Source organism: Parambassis ranga, chromosome 15 (genome assembly GCF_900634625.1).
Source record: "Parambassis ranga chromosome 15, fParRan2.1, whole genome shotgun sequence".
In the NCBI taxonomy this organism is placed as follows: Eukaryota; Metazoa; Chordata; class Actinopteri; family Ambassidae; genus Parambassis; species Parambassis ranga.
Window position 1 is genome coordinate 141,666 of NC_041035.1, and position 21,289 is coordinate 162,954.

The 21,289-nt window shown below is 41.7% G+C and overlaps 1 protein-coding gene and 1 pseudogene across 1 annotated transcript; one reads left to right on the forward strand and one right to left on the reverse strand.

The window, feature by feature from the left end:
• Positions 1-201: 201 nt before the first annotated feature.
• On the forward strand, positions 202-2,626 carry LOC114447293 (sphingolipid delta(4)-desaturase DES1-like; annotated as a pseudogene).
• A 755-nt stretch (positions 2,627-3,381) lies between these two features.
• On the reverse strand, positions 3,382-19,695 carry LOC114447400 (nuclear valosin-containing protein-like). The gene is made up of 24 exons (XM_028423624.1): positions 19,462-19,695; positions 18,195-18,268; positions 18,027-18,097; positions 17,581-17,633; positions 16,732-16,816; positions 16,594-16,654; positions 14,378-14,575; positions 13,799-13,895; positions 13,306-13,382; positions 12,786-12,920; positions 10,592-10,693; positions 10,370-10,487; positions 9,985-10,129; positions 9,362-9,632; positions 7,954-8,175; positions 7,748-7,852; positions 7,344-7,406; positions 7,138-7,257; positions 6,941-7,059; positions 6,412-6,517; positions 5,860-5,936; positions 5,620-5,717; positions 4,998-5,086; positions 3,382-3,697 (listed from the first exon to the last, which is right to left on the reverse strand). Exons 2-24 carry the CDS (start codon positions 18,249-18,251, stop codon positions 3,653-3,655), a joined length of 2,514 nt encoding a protein of 837 aa, XP_028279425.1. The 5' UTR covers positions 18,252-18,268; positions 19,462-19,695; the 3' UTR covers positions 3,382-3,652.
• Positions 19,696-21,289: the final 1,594 nt, after the last annotated feature.

Below are 21,289 nucleotides of genomic sequence, written 5' to 3' on the forward strand. Positions count from 1 at the left end.
TATTTATTTGTCTTATCAGTCAGAACTGAGAGAATTAAAATGTAACTGAATCAATTCAAAATGGTTCTTGTAGCTTTGAAGTTTCATTAGATAAGCACAGGTGTGTATTTAATCTGTATAAACCCTGATGACCGAGTATTGAATGTTTTGTTATCAGCATCTTCTCACATAAGTCTTTCTTGTGTTTGTCCTACAGCCAAATATCCAGAAATCAAGTCACGATGGGTCCTGATCCTAGGCTGAAGTGGATTGTGTGCATGATGGTGGCGATACAATTTTAGCTTTTTACCTGGTCAAAGACTTGGACTGAAATGGGTTTTTGTTTTGGACTTATGCATTTGGCAGTTGTATCAATCATTCAATGACCCTTGCTATTCACGAAATCTCCCACAATACTGCCTTGGAAACAACAAAGCTGTGTGGAATCGCTACTTTGCAATGTTTGCCAACCTGCCCATTGGTTTGCCCTACTCTGCCTCCTTCACGCCTACCACCTGATCACCACCGCTACCTGGGTGGGATGGTGTTGACTATACATCCCCACGGAATTTGAAGGCTGGTTCTTCTGTACACGCTGCCGCAAGTTCATCTGGATTATCCTACAACCACTGTTCTATGCTGTCTGTCCCCTCCCTCTGCATCAACCCTAAACCCATCTCTCGGCTTGAGTTGACGAACGTGGCCTTCCAGCTCACTTTTGACATGCTTCTGTACTGGCTGTGTGGGGCCAAACCATGGTCTACATGCTAGCTGGCTCCATGCTGGGAATGGGCCTCCACCCCATCTCCGGACACTTCATAGCTGAGCACTACATGTTCTTAAAGGGTCACGAGACATATTCCTACTATGGCTCCCTCAACCTGCTTACCTTCAACGTGGGCTATCACAATGAACACCATGACTTCCCCAGCATACCAGGACGAAGACTCCCCATGGTCAGTACAGCAGGATCATACACTTTATTCGATCAGTCTGTGGGCATGCAGCTAAGATTCACCATCTAAACCTGTGATAAACACTGTATGGTACACCCATGGCTACATTGAAGTGAGGGTACCTCTGTGTATCTGCAAGTATGCTGAGGTGGGCTGGTGCACAAATATGAAAACCTTAGATGCTGCTGCTTAATCAGAGTAACACTTTACAGCCCTGACCCGTGACAGGTTAAACAGTAAAACTGGGTGGTCAGAGGGTTGGACTGCAGGTCAACATACAGCTCTAGAGGTGAAAAATACAGAGGGAGAGAGGAAACACAACAAATATGGGAGTTGACCTGAAGAGAGCAGAGTGGAGGACGAAGGAGTGGAATGGGACTGCTCAGTAAATCTTGTTGCCCCCACAGTAGCATAACTAAGTGGATACACTCTCAAATGAACTAGAACAGATGATAGTACTCAGTTTGACAATATAATATATAGAACCGTTTTAGAAAAATTAAAATAGATATATTTATATATCTATTTTATTATTATTATTATTACAGCACCTTTAAGTGCCACTAGTAAGACATAAGTCATTCATTTGTTATTTAAAATATTGAACCTACTATATATGTTTTTGTCTGTAGCATGTTGGCAGCTGGGTTCCCCCTGGGAAGACTCGCCTACATTAATGTTTTCACTGTGAAGTGCTGTACATTGCATGTTAGCAGTGTCTAATCTGTTTCCTCTTTGTTTCAAGGTTAAGAAAATAGCAGCAGAATATTATGATGACCTGCCTCAGTACACATCGTGGGTGAAGGTCCTCTATGACTTCATCATGGACGACACACTCAGCCCATACTCTCGAATCAAGAGAAAGCTGAAGGGAGACGTCAAACAGGAGTAACACTATTAAATGAAAGCAGCCATTTAAGTAATTAACAGCTTTTGCATATCAAGACACCAAAGTCCTGGTGATATTAAGGAGTTTGCATGAGTCTGCTAGTATGCTTCTCTTGTTCAGTTGTTACCCTGAAAGTCAAAGTAAAGTGTGAGATTAAGTGTCCTAAGTTTGTAGTATGGTGGAATGCGTTATGTAGGACTGGTTGTACAAAGACTGGTTACTTAACATAAAAGCCCTAAACATTCCATGTAAAGCATGAAGCTTTATGGTGTTCATCAAGAATCGTGTGCCCTCTGCAAAAATTAGGTGGCAACTAAGAGCTTTTACTTAAAATCGGGTACACCAACTGCTCTCATTAAAACAGCCGAGCTTCTGTCTGCACCAAATGTGCCTTAACTGTTTCATTTTAAATAGAACAAACAAATATTTAGTACTTTTGTTCTGGTTGCAGTTTGTCCAAAGACTGAGTAAGAACCCCATACACACCAGTATGTTGACTGAACCCACATCCAATGACTTTCTGGTTTGTATGCTGCCTCAGATGATTGGTGTACAACTGTAAGAACCATCGTAACTTCTGGAGTCACAGTACATTTGAGTGACTGAATGTGTGTGGAAGTGAATCGGTTTAATTCTAAGATCATGTACAATATCATCCAACCTGTGACTGTAGCATTCAGAAGAGAGCTAATGAGGTTGTGTTGTATTGGACATACATGTTACAGTTTTAATTGGATGTTTTAATTTACTTACAAATAATATGCCGATATAAAGAAATAAAGAATGTTTAATGTTATGTCTTCATTGCCGACTTCTTCCAGCAGGTCCAGCTGGTTTGATGTCCTCTGTGTTGGCTGCAGGTTGTTTCTGAATATTATCATCTTTAGTGACATTAACTGTGACAATCATTTTTGGAGTATTTGAATAAATTAGCTAAAGATTGCATCAAGTAAGATCAGACTTTAAATAAATATCCCAACAGCTAAACTGATATTTAGTGGAAGAGTCAAGTCCTTTCTGTTGGGCCATGTCTGGAACAAGTTATTGTGGCTAATATATTACACCAGAAAATCACATCCTAGACATTTCAAACCTAGCTCTACTTTGAGACAAACTGGTTCATCCCTAAGACAAAACACCCAGAGGAATATAATCAATGCAGATCAGTGCTCTGAACTGTACATTGGATGAATGACACAACACAGAAGAGCTAGTTTCTCAGGCCAGGACCTTAAAAGGAAATGGACACTTTCTAGAGGACCAATAATAATTAATTAATTATAAGGCCACCTTAAAGAAGTCATTAAATCCAATTTGAATTTCATTTGTAGTGGACTTTTTACAATCCCATCCATGTGAAACCACTGGCAAAAAGTCTTTAGAAAACTATGCTATGGGTCTATTTGCCTGGATTTTAATACCTGTGTATATCAACTGATGATACTTAAGATCATTTCTGAGTGTTGGGCACCTTATTGGAAAAATACGATAAACATGAACGAAACAAAACAGACAAAACAAAAGATAATTATAAATAAAAGAGAAAGTTAAATTATGTGGAGTGTGTGCTCGTCTATTTTTATTTCTATGAAATCATCATGTCCCTTCTAACTAACATACTGCACTGACATGTTCCCTTCATGATTATGGGGATCATGAAGGGAACATATGCATAGAGGTGCAGAACTTGATGAAGAACAGTAATAAAATGAGGAGTGCAGCTATTAGTGAAACAGTAGCTGGCTTAAAAAGTGTTTTTTTTTCTTTATTATCAAAAAAGGATTCAGGGTGACATGACAGCAAAAGTGACAGCTGTGATGACGATTGGTCATTGGCTGAGGGACTCTCTGAGTTGTTCGTACACTGCCTGGTCCTGCAGAGAAAACATAGTTATAGAAGCAGAATTTTAAAAGCACCTTTCCCTGTAAACAAGTGCCCCGAATAAGAAAGAGAAGACACTGCATGTGTCAACATCCCACAGTCTGGTGGTACAAATGTCCTTGATATTTTGTCAGTGTTTAATGAGGAATGAGTCAGACTGGCTTTCCTCTGATCTGATACCCTTTGAGTAACACTATAATTACACAATTATGGTGATTTTTCTGTTTTGTGTCTATATTCATTACCAGGAACCTGGTCTCGCAATATTCATTTCACTGTACATGTGTTCTGGTAGTGTGTGACTCGGATGTGGCAGCCACAAGTAGCCCTGAAGTCTGTCCTTAAGCTCTAAAGTCCAGAATGAGCATATGAAAATGTGGTGGTCAGGCACATGCAGGGAGGGAGTGCACCGCCCCTTTACCTTTGATGCCCAGAGTGCCCTTTTGTCAAAGTGAATTTTATGTGTTCTGTGTGGTCCAAAAGAACAGTAAATGGACCGATATAATGATAACTTAGATCTACGTTGGTCGGTCACATGATCCACGACGTGCCCTGTAGCTGAGTGCTGCCAAGCTGGGAGACGGTCGGCCACTGCTGGTGGCGACACCGAGGGAGGAAACTGCTGTACCTCCACCCCTCCTTTATCCCCTCTACGAATATGGGTTGGTTCCATTCAACCAGTTACATTGTACGGGGTTTTTCAAACTCATGCTCCATGTGCCCCTTTTTCACTTTGAGCACCTGCCCGTCCAAAGGTCCCTGCACGTCCCTGGTGGTAGTTTGTGTGTCTGTAGTTTGAGCAGCAGCTCTAGAGTTTACTAGACTACACAGAACTTTGTGCTCTTGTATCTCGTACTTTGTTCGAGAGCTCTGGGAGATGAACGTTAAGTTCTAAGCATTATTTTGAGGTTACTATGACCTATGAAGGTTTTCACCAGCAAAATCTTATCAGGTCATTAAAGCCAAGTAAGCACGTGTGCCTCATTTCTAAATGATCTGTGAGGACATTTACATGACCTGGATGGCTGATAACAGCCAATGTCATTCCTTTGTCAATGGGTGTGTGGAGGACAAAACAATTACTGCGGTTAAACACGCTGTTGGCCTCTGGGCATATCCCGCATTGTTTACATACTAGCTCTGAAACACTTTGACCTACAACAGTAAATATGAGCCTTCTACCAGTTGAACAAGAACACATCTGATGCTGTGATCTACAGTAGGACAGCTTCTCTTCACACGTCTGACAGGCATATTGTCTGTGCCACAAAGTACTGTTTATCCCTTCTTACCTTTTTAGATACAGATGGACGAACCTTTTGGAAGGCAACCTCAAAGTTATGTTTGCTCACTCTGATGTCAGTGGCAGAGCCAAAAAGCTGTGTGACCTGTGTGTAGCAAAAAGCACAGCGTACAACAGAACTTTAACTTAGACATGCTGGACAGTACAAATAAGGAGCAGAGGATACATTGATATAGGCAATTTGACCTTTAACCCCTTCATCAACTCATGAATTTGTATTTTTAAACGTTTATGGGAAGTTTGATCATAATTAGTGTATGAATTCTCTAATTTCTGATAATAATATGTTAACAATCGATGTATCATGAGTCCATGTATAGACACTAAATGTGAGGAAACCCTATCAAACCGATCCTACGATTTATGACGCTTGTCATAAATTCTGGTCTCTGCAGTAAGTTTCAATCCAAATGGAAACCAGAATTCTAAAAAGGAAGCAATAGCCCTAATACATGTAGAATAATCATCAGCAGCATGATTAGAATGCAGTATGATACTGAAAAATAAAATCCATCATCACTTATGGCTTACTGGAACTAACTGTTTTATAAATACAATATATTGCATATATGCAGTTCTTTCTAAATACTGAGCAGGTAGAAGGGCAAGATTCAAATTACCACATGAAGCAGCTGAATGCTGGGCCTTCAGGTGAGCACTCAGAGCACTCACAGATGCCTCCCTCACTAATGCAGTCAGGTCAGCTCCACTGCATCAAACACAGCATCACATTTATTGGCTTTATCACTGACTTCACCAGATCTATATAAACCAAACAGTCTGAGGACTGGAAAGAACTTCCCTCTGGCATAAATACAGGAATTCTGATTCTGACAGCTGCTGGGACTTACGTGAAGCAATCACAGCGCTTATCGAAGGCAATCTCTTTAAGACAGACATCCTGCTCCAGCTGAGGTATGGTACCCCCCTACAACATATGAATCTGGTGTCAGTAGAGAAGATCAACAGCATTACTGCACAATCAGATGTGTTTTTTAACCCCTTACAAATAAAAGAGCCCAAGAACCCAAGAAAATATAAAGAACTGATGCCATCGCACATCGCACAGCTGTGCACAGCTGTGATCACCTAAAGTATGACTTGGATGACTGAGAATTTTCATCAACTAGCCCGTATGTGTTACCAGTTACCCCGAGATATGTAATGGAGAGATAGAGAATGTTCTGGTCACAGTGTAACCCAGGTTCTCCGAGTGAAGAGACTCTCCAGCTCAGATACAAGTGTCGATCAAACACTGACTGTGTGGGTCCTTTGTACCCACGGGGTGTGGAGGAAGAATAAAAAATAACAGTAATAACAATAAAAACCACACCAGTACAAATGAACATTCTGATTTTCCTGTGCTGTGTTCTTCCAATCAAAACAAAAAACAAAACCCATACCTTGGTAATGGTGAGCAGGATAGCATGGCGGTCTGCTGGAGGGGGGAGACCCACATACAAGGTTTTATCGAGACGACCTGGCCTCAGTATGGCCGGGTCATGATATCTAAAGACCAGGCAGAGACAGTTACTTACTACGCTTACTTAGTAGCTTGTTTAGTGAAATACAAGTGAGAAGTCTAAAAGTCACAGAACTTTCCTCATAATGTATTGGACTAATCTGTCCAATTATATTTTATGTGTTGATTTTAAACAGTTTATGACAACACATCAATGCAGTTGACAGAAACATCAATCAGGAGAACATCGTGGACCCTGTGTGGCCTTATAATGCAATCCTAACTTCTTGTCTGAGGTTTTAACTCCCACCAGACACACGACAATGGATTGTTACTTGATTTCACCAAGACAAGCCAACGACTCAGGTAAATATTAGGCCATCAATAGCAGCAAAACCGCTTGTCCAGTTGTCTTGCTTTAAAATCGTGCTTAAAATCCTGAAACATATTTTAGTTACAGTTTGGTCCACTGTGTCTGCAGATCTGTACCTGGTCTGTTGGTTGCCGCCATGATGAAGACTTGCCGTCGAGTCTGTAGACCGTCCATCTCTGTGAGCAGCTGGTTAACCACCCGCACACTGGCTCCTGACTGAACAGTAACACATTCTAATATGTATACTCTGCATGTGTAAAAACAAAACCAGGAGTTTATATCAATGCTTCTTACTTCATGGCCTGAGCGGCGGGGACACAGCGCGTCAATCTCATCAAAAAAGATAACACAAGGAGCCGAGTTGCAAGCTCTCTGGAACACCTGTCTGACAGCCCGCTCACTCTCTCCCACATACTACACACAGACACACAGTAAACAGGCTGACATCAGGTTCACAGTGTGGAGAACAGGGACAACAAAAACTCAATGACAAGTCTCACCATGTTGAGCAGTTCTGGACCCTTGACAGAGATGAAGTTGAGGCCCGACTCATTGGCCACTGCCTGCAGGAGCACAGTAACAGAGAGAACGAGAGCAGCTTTGTTTTCATCACACAGCAGAAATGTTTGCAGTGTTTTTGCTCTACGCTTAGCACAGCAACAACATATGGATTTGATTTTCTACCAAAATCTTAATGGGCTACAAGTGTAGGATTCAGAAAACAGTGACAGCTGTAGTGGTTCAAAAAACTGAAGCCATTATCTGGCTGCGTGCTACACTCCATAGTGAGTGCAACCAAACAGCCTAGCTATCACCTTTTTAGCTATCTATATTGACATTTTAGAACCATTCCTAGAAGTTAAAACAATATGACCAACAGTCATGTATCAGTTCAGTGGGGAACCTTGGCCAGCAGCGTTTTCCCACATCCTGGAGGCCCAGCTAGCAACACTCCAGAGGGAGCGATGAGCCCCAGAGCACTGAACTGCTCCGGAGAACGCACCGGCGCCTGCAAATGACACACAGCTGTGTTACTCAGTGTTAACAACAACAAAGTCTATATGAAGGATTGTATCTTTCCATTAAATATGTGAGAAAGCTAGTGTTTACCAGTATGGCCATGGTAAGCTCTTCTCTGATGTCCTGCAAGGCGCCCACATCCTCCCAGGTGACATCAGGTACTGTGGCGAAGCCCTCCCTCTTCGCAGAGGGCTGGACAGTAGCCAGAGAGCTCTGGAAGTCTGACATCAGAATGGACAGGCCAGCAAGATCATTCTCTGCCAGTGTCTGATCGCTCTTCAGTATGTGCAGCAACTGGCATAATTCCTCCTGCTAGACCCAGCACATGAATCGTCAGAACAACAGAGCAACAGGCAGAAATACAGATCTAGCTAAGAGTATTCATTTTAAATTATGCCGCAGTAACAGTGGTCCCTCGTTTATCGTGGGGGTTACCTTCCAAAACTATCCCCGCAAAGTAGTCAGCTTTATTTTTCACAATTTTTATAGATGTTTTAGGCTGTAAAACCCCCTCACTACACACTTTATACACTTTTCTCATGCATTACCATGTTTACATTTTTCTCTCTGGCTTAACCACTCTCAAAGTCCAAACTGAGTCCAGTATTATAGAACGAAACCAAAGATCAAAACCTGTCTTCAGTGCACATTCTGCACTGTACAGAGCTGCCACTGCATGGAGGAAATTTGGCTGCAGACCATTGTCAATCAATCTGAATGCAGAACACAACGCGCTAATCACACAGGACACTACGCGCTGTTAAAAAAAGCAGAATGTACTAAAAAAAATCTGCGAAACATCTAGGTCACAAAAGGCAAACCACAGAGGGACCACTTTAATTTAAAATGAATACACCTTGACCAAGCCATGCAACATCTCCTCAAAATAGTATATATATATATATTATATATATATATATATATATTATATATATATATATATATATATATATATATAGGTATATATATATATATATATAGTATATATATATATATATATATATATATTATATATATATATATATATATATATATATATATAATATATATATATATATATAAATTTGTATTGGTGGACCAGACAGTGAATGTTGGCCAGGTTTGCAGTAGGCCCACCCACCCGTTTAGAACTGATGGTATACCTGCTGACAATTAAGAAACCTTAAGAAACCTTTATTAGTCCCACAATGGGGAAATTGCATAAATTGCAATCTGTGTACTTTTATACATATAAATTTTATGACTATATTTAAACTAAATAAAATCAAGTTTTACATGTTTTTTATAATAATTTAATTATAATATAATAATAATATAATTTATAATAATTATTAAAATAATCCAGCCTTCACAGTGTGAATAATCCAATATTTCAGTGGTCCTAGTATAAGACACCTCAGTTTACTTTATTTCAGATGAAGATGCAGATGATCAGAAATAACATATGATTCAAATTCACAATGCCAGAACAGCCATAGTTTGTGATTCTGTCTCCTACCTGCACGTGACTCGGTCCAGATTGTTCTTGAAGTACGGGGTTGATATCTGTTACTGGTTGTTCTTCACCCAGAGCTGCTTCGGTCTGGATTTTTCTTTGAGTCTGTGGAGGTTCCCTTATTTTAAGCAGAACCCTATTAACAGCACTCATGGCAGCTTCACGGCATAAAGCCATGAGGTCTGCACCCACATAGCCGGGGGTAAGTCTGGCCAGCTGCTGGTAGTCAAAGTCCTCCGGAAGCTTTATTTTTCGGCACAGTGTCTTCAAGATTCTGACAAAGCACAAAGCATTCTGTTTATGTACTGAAACTAAATATGAACTGTGATTCCAGTGTTGATGCCTACATTGACAAGCATAGATGTCCATGCTCACCTCAAGGAAAGAACACTCTACCTGGTTTGGACACAGTTCAAATAAAGAAGAGGCACCAGCAGTGTTTTGTTCCACAAACGTTCATTGTAGCCTTGAAATGGTGAATAATTATGCCACTAAGATATTAATGACTGCTTGACCTTTCATCTAATATCACCATATTAGCCACAACAAAAACAAACAGAGAGCAGACTTCATTATGACTTTCCATTCAGCTCATTGGTTCATTAAAGTCCAGCTATGTGACAGACCTTAGACGAGATGCTTCATCAGGGATTCCCAAGCAGATCTCTCTGTCAAAGCGCCCAGCTCTGCGGAGGGCAGGGTCCAGGGAGTCTAGTCTGTTGGTTGCACCAATGACCAATACCTGAGCTGGTACTGTCAGACTGTTCAGGTCTATAAGAGGCAACAGAGAAGCTTCATAAACATGTAATCATATTTAACACGTTTCTTCTACAACACACTGCTAACTGTGCTACAAATCTCTGGGGGTACAGTTAAAGCTGCGTTCTACAATGATGAAGGTGGAGAAGCTACTGTATTTGGTTCAGTGGTGTGGTCGAGTCCGTCTCAGGTACTGAGATACTTGTACAGGTAAAACGTAATAAAAATCACATGTCTATCTGAAGGCAGTACCATCCATGCAGGTTAGCATCTGTGCTACAATCCTCCTCTCCATGTCTTTGGAAGCCATCTCTCTTTTAGGGGTGATTGCATCTATCTCATCTATGAACAAGACACATGGGGCAGAGCTCTATGAGGAGAGAAAAGAATACCATACAGATAAGATGGTCATTTTACAGAGTTTACATGCCAAAGTCAATGAATGATGGACAAAAGAATTAAAGTGATACAGACCACTGCCAGATCAAACAGGTCCCTGAGCTTCTGTTCAGATTCCCCAGACACTCCAGACACCAGCTCAGGAGCAGATACCTTCAACATGGGCAGCTGCAACTCCTGAAATATACACATTCACCTTTAACTCCTGCAGTTTCTATATGGAAGCATAGTGTAGCCCAAACTGTCTGGTTTTTCAGGTTGTTTATAGGCACATAAACCCGATTCTGTTCACACTAGTTATTGAGCCATTAGCAATGGCTATAAGGAGAGAGGCATGACTCAAGGGGTGGAGGCAGGAGGAAGAGATAATAAACCTTTCTTTAGGGATATACTTGTTGTCTGGTCTCTGATGCAGAGTCCTCTGTCCAGGCGCTTCTTGATACAACTCAACTGTTTGTTTCCCCCTTACTGATAAACTCCTGCATGTTGTGTTACCTGTATTATATCTGTCCAATATTTAAGTTTGATCTCAAACATTTATGTTTGACAAACAAAAAATAAGAAATCACAAAGAGGGGCGAACCTTTTCACATCACTGTAGCTGATCTGGTAAATCATACCAAACATGTTTAACTGGAAAAATAAATCTGAAACATATATAATAAGCAGTTTGAGCAGGGTAATTAGCTGCCTGGGAAGGATAATGTGGTACAAATTATTTATATTACTACAAAACTGTCAGCCTTGATGGTTTACAGTTGAGATAAGAGCATATGGCTGCAATGAGCCACAGGCTAATTTGGCTCTGAATCTAGACATCGACTCATGGCTAACAATAATTTGTGTGGGCTGGTTTATTAAGAAACTTACACCCTCTCTCTTGGCAGACAGGTCATGTTTACCTAACATTTTGAACCCCGCACATACTCTGGCTCATCCTTCCTAAATGGAAAAGCTGAGATAGGCCTGCATGCTGGGAGTGGCTTCAGTTAAAGACAGAGATGCATCTTACTGACCTGTGTCTTTGTGAACTTGTCTGTGTCAATGTTTCGGACTTTCATTAAAGCAGAGAGTGTTTCATAGTGGCCAGACATTTCTGAGGTCTCTGTTTTGAATACACATTATGCATATTCAGTTCTAATGTAACCCAAGGTGGTGGGAGGGCTTTTCTCCGTTTGTGTACAGGTGCACAGCAGGGACCTTTCAGCTTGTTCTGCATGTTATGTGGATTGGATCATTTTGCAATTCGTGCTGCGCGCTTCTGGATTTTTTGAATGGTGCTGTTTTGTTTGGTCTGGGATGTTTTGATTTGTATATGCTTTTTAGATATTTGTAAAACTTGAATAAACACTTTATAAACAGCACAAGGTTTAAGTAGCAGACACAGCATTAAATGTTGGGGACACATGAATGATGCCTTCATTATTGTTGCAACAAAGCCACTACTAAGGCTTTAGATTTGCATTTTCATCACAGCCACTCTCTGATCTGTTGTTGCAAGCTTGTGACATTAGCAGTGACTTGAATGCCTCCATTATTTTTACTGCAGCTGACCCTCCAGAAACAAGACCCTGATATTTCCAGAGTGACCTTTTATCAAGGCATAAGCTTTGCTATGAGAGAGCTTTTGAGGCAGTGGGGTAAACTCACACTTCTGGATTCTCTCTAAGGATCCAAACAAACTAATAATAAGGTTTCCATCTGTTGTCCCTGAATCCATGAAGTCCGTGGTGTCGTCCGGTGTACATGACGCAGGTCATCAGGGTCAGCCATGCACACTCTTGGGCTAGTCAGCGCCAAACCCAATCTCCTTTGTTTTGTGTGGCCATATTGTTCTTAAAGGTGTAAAAGGCATCTCTATTGTCTGTATAAATACTGTTGTTTGGTGCTGCGCAAGCCTTTGGTTCTTAAACGTTTTATGATCAGATGCCTTGCTGATGTATTATGTTATTTGATGCCAGTATTGGTCATTTACAGCAGTAAGGCATAACATTATGACCACCTGCCCCTGTATTGCTGCCAAAGCAGCCCTGAAATGTGGAGGAATGGACCCCACTAGACCCTGAAGGTGTGCTGTGGTATGTGGCCCAGGAGCTGGAGCAGACTGCTAACATCACTTTATACTGCCAGGCCTTGAATTACAAGAAAGGCCTTCACACCGGCGCTGCTCCCTAATAATCGTTCAATTTCAACAGGCTCTGTGACAAAACGTCAATGCCATAGAATAATATTTGCTCATGTCCTGCTACATAATTAAGGTAGTACTCACTCCCGCCACAGCCTGTGCCAGCAGTGTTTTTCCGCAGCCTGGAGGTCCATGGAGAAGAAAGCCCCTAGGAGGAACCATTCCCAGTTGCTGGTACACTTCTGGGTGACGCATGTGAATCAACAGCTTGCACAACTCCTAAAGGAATGAAAGGAAAGTGTGAATTACACTGAAATGTACTTTAGTGACACGAGTCATCAAGCATCCCTCCAGCAAACCTATCACGTCTGCCACAACATCAACATAGCAACCATAGATCTGTAAAGTAGAACTGTAACAAAACTTTATTTTGCACTTCCATATGTTGAACTGTTTGCTGTGAACAACCTCTCACATATGCAGTTATTAAACAAGACTAGACTTCCCCACCCAGAATATCTGCCCAAAACCTCTAGCTTTGTTTGTTTTATCTTTACATTTTGTAACACCTCGGACCCTTTCTTTTGTCTTCAAACCAGATTAACGTCTTCCTAATGTTAAGCAATCATTATACCCACTGTCAGCTACAGATAGAAGCACTAACCGTTAACGTTTCTTCATTACTTCCCACATCTTCAAACTTCAGGGGTGAATATTGGAGCTCTGGTGAGTTTCCCTTTGCTACAAAAACACAAACATAAAAAATAACGCATACAATAAGGACACACTGTGGCAACAACACAGTGGGCTGTGGTTCCCAGTGACAGATATCAGTCTATATACATGTCAGATTTCACTGCACACAGCATGTATTAAGTTCTTACTAGAATGTTTATTATTGTTTAGAATTTGATTTTTAATGTAAGCAGTTTCCCCCGGGAATTAATAAAGTATTTCTGATTTTAAAATATATTGTTTAAATCAATTATACTGTACAATAGAAATAAATACACCTTATATAATAAACCAAATCACAGTGGTTACCTTTATGACAACTACTGGGTTTAAACTGACCAGCATGGAAATGATCCACTGCATCTCCGTATGTATGTAACATTTAGAATAAAGCACACTGTCAAACTACAACAAAATAATACCTTTCAGGGAGTGAGCCTCAGAGGTTTCAGAAATGAAGCCTTTTGCCCTTTTCTTGGACTTTTTGCGAGACTTTGGCTCTAACATGGGTGTGTCCGTCTGCTGAACACAAAAATACATGGCAAGAGGTGCATGAGATGTGGTATGCAGCATCTTATCGATGAAATAAAAAACATAACATCTACATTTATGGAAAAAATGTCTAACCGAAGTCAACAGTTTGTTTTGTTGTACCTTTTCTTTCATGGCAGAACTGGGCTTCTGCAGAATGGTTACCATGTGATAAACTGTCTGGGACATTTACAGCTCTGCAACATGACTAAAGCGTAAAGACATCCCAGCGAGTCTTTCAGCAGTAAAGATGAGGCTGGCCCCAATAATGTTTCCCTGGAAGCAGCATAGGATTGCGGCGCAGCTGCCAGGTCACTCGTCACATTTATTAGCTGTATTAACTGAAGAACCAGCTGTCACTTGCAGCGATGAATAAAAAAACACTGACATGCTTTACAGACAGGGTGAATGAACTGGAACCCCTTAGTTAAAACTACACACTCTACATTTAAGCAAACACAGGTACATACATCTGTTGCTGTGATAGCAGGCTCATCTTCACACAGGTCAATGAGGATGCTGCTTTTTTCTGGGCCTCCACCACTAACAAACCAGCCTCCTGTGGAAACCTGTGTCCCTACAGTGGGAGGAGGGTTGATGGTGCTGGTGGTAGCTGGGTTTCCTTTCTGGTACAAAGATGTAAGTGAGGTGTTGATGTGCTTGGTAGGCTGTATATGGCAAAAAATAGTAATAATATGACAATGAAAAGGACAGCATGAAAACTGTTGTCATTCTTTTATGGATCTTACTTGCAATTTATCAATTACCAAATAGAAAAATCATAAAAGATCCGCAGTGATCTAAACAATATATTTATTATATTTATGATCAAAATGTTGAGATGTACAGTGGGGAAAAAAAGTATTTAGTCAGCCACCAATTGTGCAAGTTCTCCTATTTAAAAAGATGAGAGAGCCCTGTAATTTTCATCACAGGTATACCTCAACTATGAGAGACAAAATGAGAAACAAAAATCCAGAAAATCACATTGTAGGATTTTTAAAGAATTTATTTGCAAATTATGGTGGAAAATAAGTATTTGGTCAATAACAAAATGTCATCTCAATACTTTGTTATATACCCTTTGTTGGCAATGACAGAGGTCAAACGTTTTCTGTAAGTCTTCACAAGGTTTCACACACTTTTGCTGGTATTTTGGCCCATTCCTCCATGCAGATCTCCTCTAGAGCAGTAATGTTTTGGGGCTGACGCTGGGTAACACGGACTTTCAACTCCCTCCAGATTTTCTATGGGGTTGAGATCTGGAGACTGGCTAGGCCACTCCAGGACCTTGAAATGCTTCTTACGAAGCCACTCCTTTGTTGCCCGGGCGGTGTGTTTGGGATCATTGTCATGTTGAAAGACCCAGCCACGTTTCATCTTCAATGCCCTTGCTGATGGAAGGAGGTTTTCACTCAAAATCTCACGATACATGGCCCCATTCATTCTTTCATTTACACGGATCAGTCGTCCAGGTCCCTTTGCAGAAAAACAGCCCCAAAGCATGATGTTTCCACCCCCATGCTTCACAGTAGGTATGGTGTTCTTCGGATGCAACTCAGCATTCTTTCTCCTCCAAACACGACAAGTTGAGTTTTTACCAAAAAGTTCTATTTTGGTATCATCTGACCATATGACATTCTCCCAATCCTCTTCTGGATCATCCAAATGCTCTCTAGCAAACTTCAAACGGGCCTGGATATGTACTGGTTTAAGCAGGGGGACACGTCTGGCACTGCAGGATTTGAGTCCCTGGCGGCGCAGTGTGTTAATGATGGTAGCTTTTGTTACTTTGGTCCCAGCTCTCCGGAGGTCATTCACTAGGTCCCCCCGTGTGGTTCTGGGATTTTGCTCACAGTTCTGGTGATCATTTTGACCCCACGGGGTGAGATCTTGCGTGGAGCCCCAGATCGAGGGAGATTATCAGTGGTCTTGTATGTCTTCCATTTTCTAATAATTGCTCCCACAGTTGATTTCTTCACACCAAGCTGCTTACCTATTGCAGATTCAGTCTTCCCAGCCTGGTGCAGGTCTACAATTTTGTTTCTGGTGTCCTTTGACAGCTCTTTTGTCTTGGCCATAGTGGAGTTTGGAGTGTGACTGTTTGAGGTTGTGGACAGGTGTCTTTTATACTGATAACGACTCCAAACAGATGCCATTAATACAGGTAACGAGTGGAGGACAGAGGAGCCTCTTAAAGAAAAAGTTACAGGTCTGTGAGAGCCAGAAATCTTGCTTGTTTGTAGGTGACCAAATACTTCTTTTACTGAGGAATTTACCAATTAATTCATTAAAAATCCTACAATGTGATTTTCTACATTTTCTTTTCTTATTTTGTCTCTCATAGTTCAGGTATACATATGATGAAAATTACAGGCCTCTCTCATCTTTTTAAGTGGGAGAACTTGCACAATTGGTGGCTGACTAAATACTTTTTTTCCCCACTGTAGATTGATGTTTACTGACACTGAAGATACTGATGAAAACTGAATGCATGCCAAGCTCCCACTAATTCTCCTTTTTTAACTCCTTGTAAGGTAAAGGTTACATTTTCTAAAAATTTAACCATGTTGCAGAATTTTCCCAAGTGAATCTAGGGGATTAGTAGAGTGTCATTAATCTTTTTTTATCTCTTTCTAAAACTATGTCAAAGTTTGATTGAGTCATAACGTACGTCATTCCTTACAGAGTTGTCCAAAACGTGGTGATCACTTTCAGAGGACTCTTCTGAATCACTGGTGTCATCACTGTGAACATGTTTGAAAAAAGAGAGCCTCAGTACAGCAGAGAGAAGAGTGCCGTAGAGAAAGCAGAGTGTCCTTACCCAGTGTCATTGAATTTGGCTCTCTTAGCCAAGTGTTTACTCTCCAGGTCATCTAGCTCACACTTCTTTATGATAGCATCATACACTAAAACACAAGGCAGTATCAACAATTAAAGCTTGGAAGCAATCCTGAAGAGATGGTCTCAAGGCTGGTCCATACTTCACGAGAACAGAGAACAGAGAACTCGCTCCACGGGTGGTAAGAGTAAAAAAGTTTTCAGCACGGAGGTACCATACTCTGCGAGACATGTGTGTGCAGAACTCCTCATACGGCCTCCTACGCAGTTGTGTTGTAAACTGTGACACAGTCGTGGTTACCTGGTCTAACGAGCCGATCATGTTCAGGGCAGAGGGCGCACAGCTGACAACAGATAGAAGATCAGTGCAGCTGACTGCAGCAGACCTCTGGTCTGTGAGAGTTTAACTCTGTGAACGTGTGGATGACCGTCTGCAATAACACATCCCGTCTCCGGGTGTTTAAGGTGTGTCCAGCCGCTGTAACACCGTGTACATCGTTGCTAAAAACCTGTGCTTCCTCCTTCTGTCTGTGTGTTCTCACCTGAAGAAGCTCTTGGCTTCAACACATTCATCACGCCCACAATAAATTGACGCACAGCTTTGAGAGAAAAAGTTCTGCCCGGGCCATGTGTCCGAGAGCGCTGCACAACGGGCGGTCCGAGAGAAAAATGACGTCATTTTGTGGGCGTAACGTCTGCAGGGGGGAGGGAGTTCTCTGTTCTCTGGAGTATGGATCCAGCTTTAGAGTCAAAGTCTGTACAGTCAGAAGTGTTTAGGGGATTTTAATCACTAAAGTAGAGGTGAGAGGTCATTAGCATGAAGACACTTTACCTTTCTCTACTTGAATCCTGAAAGCGGTCTTGTTTCGCCTGCCATACTCCATTCTAAAGACACAATGGATTCTTTTGAAAACAAACTACGTTGGTATCTGTGTCAGCTTATACTTGGTGCCCCGTCGAGTCAGTGCCCAGACTTTTAAAGAGACACTGCCCAAGGCATTTCTATAACATACTGGTGTAACAGGGCTGAAGTGGAATATTGTTTAAATCCTGCTGTACATTTTAATCACATTTACATATATAGGAGATGTCAAAGAAAATGATGGCTGGGTGATAAAAGCCATGTTTCCCAGCCTGCATCTGGCAACTCAACTAATACAGTATGTCAAAATATCTAAATCAGTTTCCATAACATTTCACCATCTTCCTTTTTCCCAGGAAGGACTGAGAGACAAAAAACAACACTGGGTTATCATGAGCTTTGTTTGAGTCACTCGCCTGTGTAGTTTTTGAAGGTCCAGAGCCATGGCTGAAATGTCCACATATTCATTGTTTTGGGACACCAGATACTGAAACATGAAGCTTTATTAGGATGACTGCCAGTTATCAGGTGTTCAGACCTCATTTCCAGAGACAAATTAAAGACGAATTAAAAGAGAATCATACCTGCTCCACTCTTTCTCTGAGCCGTCGGTCCAGACAACCACCACCTTTGTTCTTCATGTGTGCACCTCTATGAGCTTGAAGCAGAACAGGTCAGATAAAAACAATATCCTTGGAGGAGTACTGTAAGAATATGTTCAGACCCTTTTCCAAATCTGGCACACAGGTGTCTACGCTCAATCTGGTTTAACCCAGGGTCTTGTCTTACAAACCACTAGAGTTTCCGGCCCAAATCCCACTTAAGAGAGATTAATTACGCAAGAACCTTTTTTAGTCTTCCAGCTTCCTTCTTGTTCATTCATCCAACCACCACATGTCACTGTGTCTCCTCCCATTCAGAAGCTGCAGTTATCCTTATTTAAAATATCAGGTGCAGAGCAGGGTGATGATCGGGCTCTGGTACCCCTATGTACCTCTACGTTCTCCTCCTCTCTCTCCTTCATCCTCTCTGTCCTGTCTCCCTCTTCTCCTCTCTCTCTCCTTCATCCTCTCTGTCCTGTCTCCCTCTTCTCCTCTCTCCTTCATCCTCTCTGTCCTGTCTCCCTCTTCTCCTCTCTCCTTCATCCTCTCTGTCCTGTCTCCCTCTTCTTCTCCTCTCTCTCTCCTTCATCCTCTCTGTCCTGTCTCCCTCTTCTTCTCCTCTCTCTCTCCTTCATCCTCTCTGTCCTGTCTCCCTCTTCTTCTCCTCTCTCTCCTTCATCCTCTCTGTCCTGTCTCCCTCTTCTTCTCCTCTCTCTCCTTCATCCTCTCTGTCCTGTCTCCCTCTTCTTCTCCTCTCTCTCTCTCCTTCATCCTCTCTGTCCTGTCTCCCTCTTCTTCTCCTCTCTCTCTCTCCTTCATCCTCTCTGTCCTGTCTCCCTCTTCTTCTCTCTCGCTATATAAATAAAATGGAATTCCAGGGAGGAGAGTGGATAAGACTGCAGGAGCAGGTGATGACCTCATGGAGCATCAGAGAACATTAAGAGTGTCTAAAGTTGTGAAGTAATGTCAATCAATGAAAGGTGTATTGTGCAAATGAAGGGACCTGACTTACGAAGAATCAGGAAACTGCTACAAGTGGTCTAACAGTCCCTGTTCATACAGTATGCTGAGCATTTAGAGCATCGGGACCTCGGTCACATCTGTGTATAATCGTATCCTTCATTACCGCTGTACAACATAACTGATGCTAGCTAGCTTGTTACATCGGACAGACACCGTAGCACGCTCGGTGAGTTATAGAAACAGGGAGAGCATCTGACATGATGTGACTGTTTTAATGTTCACTTACCTCAACATAAACCCCTCGATACAACAGATGAAGGCACCACGACAAACACACTGCAGCCAGCGTGGGACGGGACGAAGACAACCCGGAAGCTACAAATCACTTCCGGTGTGAGTTCCTTAAGACTGTCCGTGTAAATGAGATGTTAGCTTACATTTCGGTAGCTGTGTCTCATTTCAGGGTCTGCATCCTTCGGAGTGCGCATTTTAAGGCCGCTTACGTCACAAAGCTGTCCCAATTCGCCAAAAGTCGAAGGGTCCTTCAAATGCGTCCTCCAAATGCGTCCTCCTTTTGCCTGAATTTGGAGGACGCATCGCTACCATCCTTCGTGGCCTTAAATATCCCACAATGCTTTGTCCTACTTTTTGTCCAATAGTACAACGACGGACCAAGCGAGCGGCACCGGCATGAGTGCCGAATTCACATTTAAATGTAAGTAAAGATACGAGGCGCTGTAAACTAAACGCTTTGATTGAATGTTGTTTCTTGTTGTTTACTGTAGTATAGTATAAAGTATAGTTCACGTGAGGAGCAATATTATCGTTATTATATCAAACGGTCATTCTGCCTGTTGTCATTTTGTTGTAGGAGGAGCAGAGAGAAACAGAAGAAACCTGACAACTGATAATGGAGGAGATGAGACTGGAGAGGGAGGGAGAGAGAGAGAGAGAGAGAGAGAGAGAGGGAGAGAGAGAGGGAGGGAGAGAGAGGGAGAGGGAGAGAGAGAGAGAGAGAGAGGAAGGGAGAGAGAGAGAGAGAGGGAGAGAGAGAGAGAGAGAGAGCGAGCAGAGAAAGAACGGACAGACCTCAGCTCATTGAGAGGATGTTGGACAGCAGTGATTTTATGTTCTGTGTTATTTAAATGTTACTTATTAAATTGTGTATTAAATCGTTCTTGTCTCTGTGTTCTTAAACTCTTCTAACCTTGTTACATTATGTGTTTCATTACCTATTTATAATTGAAGTAAACTTTTGAACAACTTCTCAGTAAATCATTTATTGTTCTGTTATGTACAATATTTACAAAGACACAGTTTGAACATTTCTAACTATTTACCAGTGGGCATTATGAAAATGTACAGTTTATTATTTATAAAAGATCAGCAGAAAATACTATTCACAAAGAACATGTATATAAATGTTTGGCTGAGCAGGAGTCCTTGGTGCTGCTGGACTGGATGATGCCACGGTGAAGACCTTGGAGTCCTCTGGCTGTGAGTGGGACATCATCTGGGGGAGGGGGGTGTCTGTCTCCTCTGTCCACCACATCGTCCATCAGGGTTTGCAGAGCTGACGATCGGCGGCTGCCATGTTACTAAAGATGTTTTTAAAAAGGGCAAAAATAAAAATAATAACTTCAACAGAGCAGCTTCCAAAGCAGCTTAAAATATGAAAAGCTATAAAATATGTATCCTCACCCTCCAGAGGTGATGATGGTCAGTACACCTCCTCCAGGACAGACAGCTGGTCCTGCAGGGAGCCCCACTCTCCTCCACCCAGCAGTAATTCTCTGGTGCAGTGACAGACCTGATGCTTAATGACACATTAAAGCAGTGGTTTCAGGGTTATTTGCAGGGTTCTTACACATGTAGCTATTTATTTAAAGTATTAAAATTACAAACAGACCCTGTATCAAGTCTTACAATTGAATCAAATATAAATTACATTTAATCATATTTGTCTATCTACTGGTTATATATAGCGTTTGCTCAGTAGCTGGTATATTAATTATGATCAATAATATGGTTAAACAGCAGCTTACCGTCACCTCCCCACTGCGCTCTCCCAGCCTGAAGAAAATGAGCCGTCACCGGTTTTGCTGCCGCTGGAG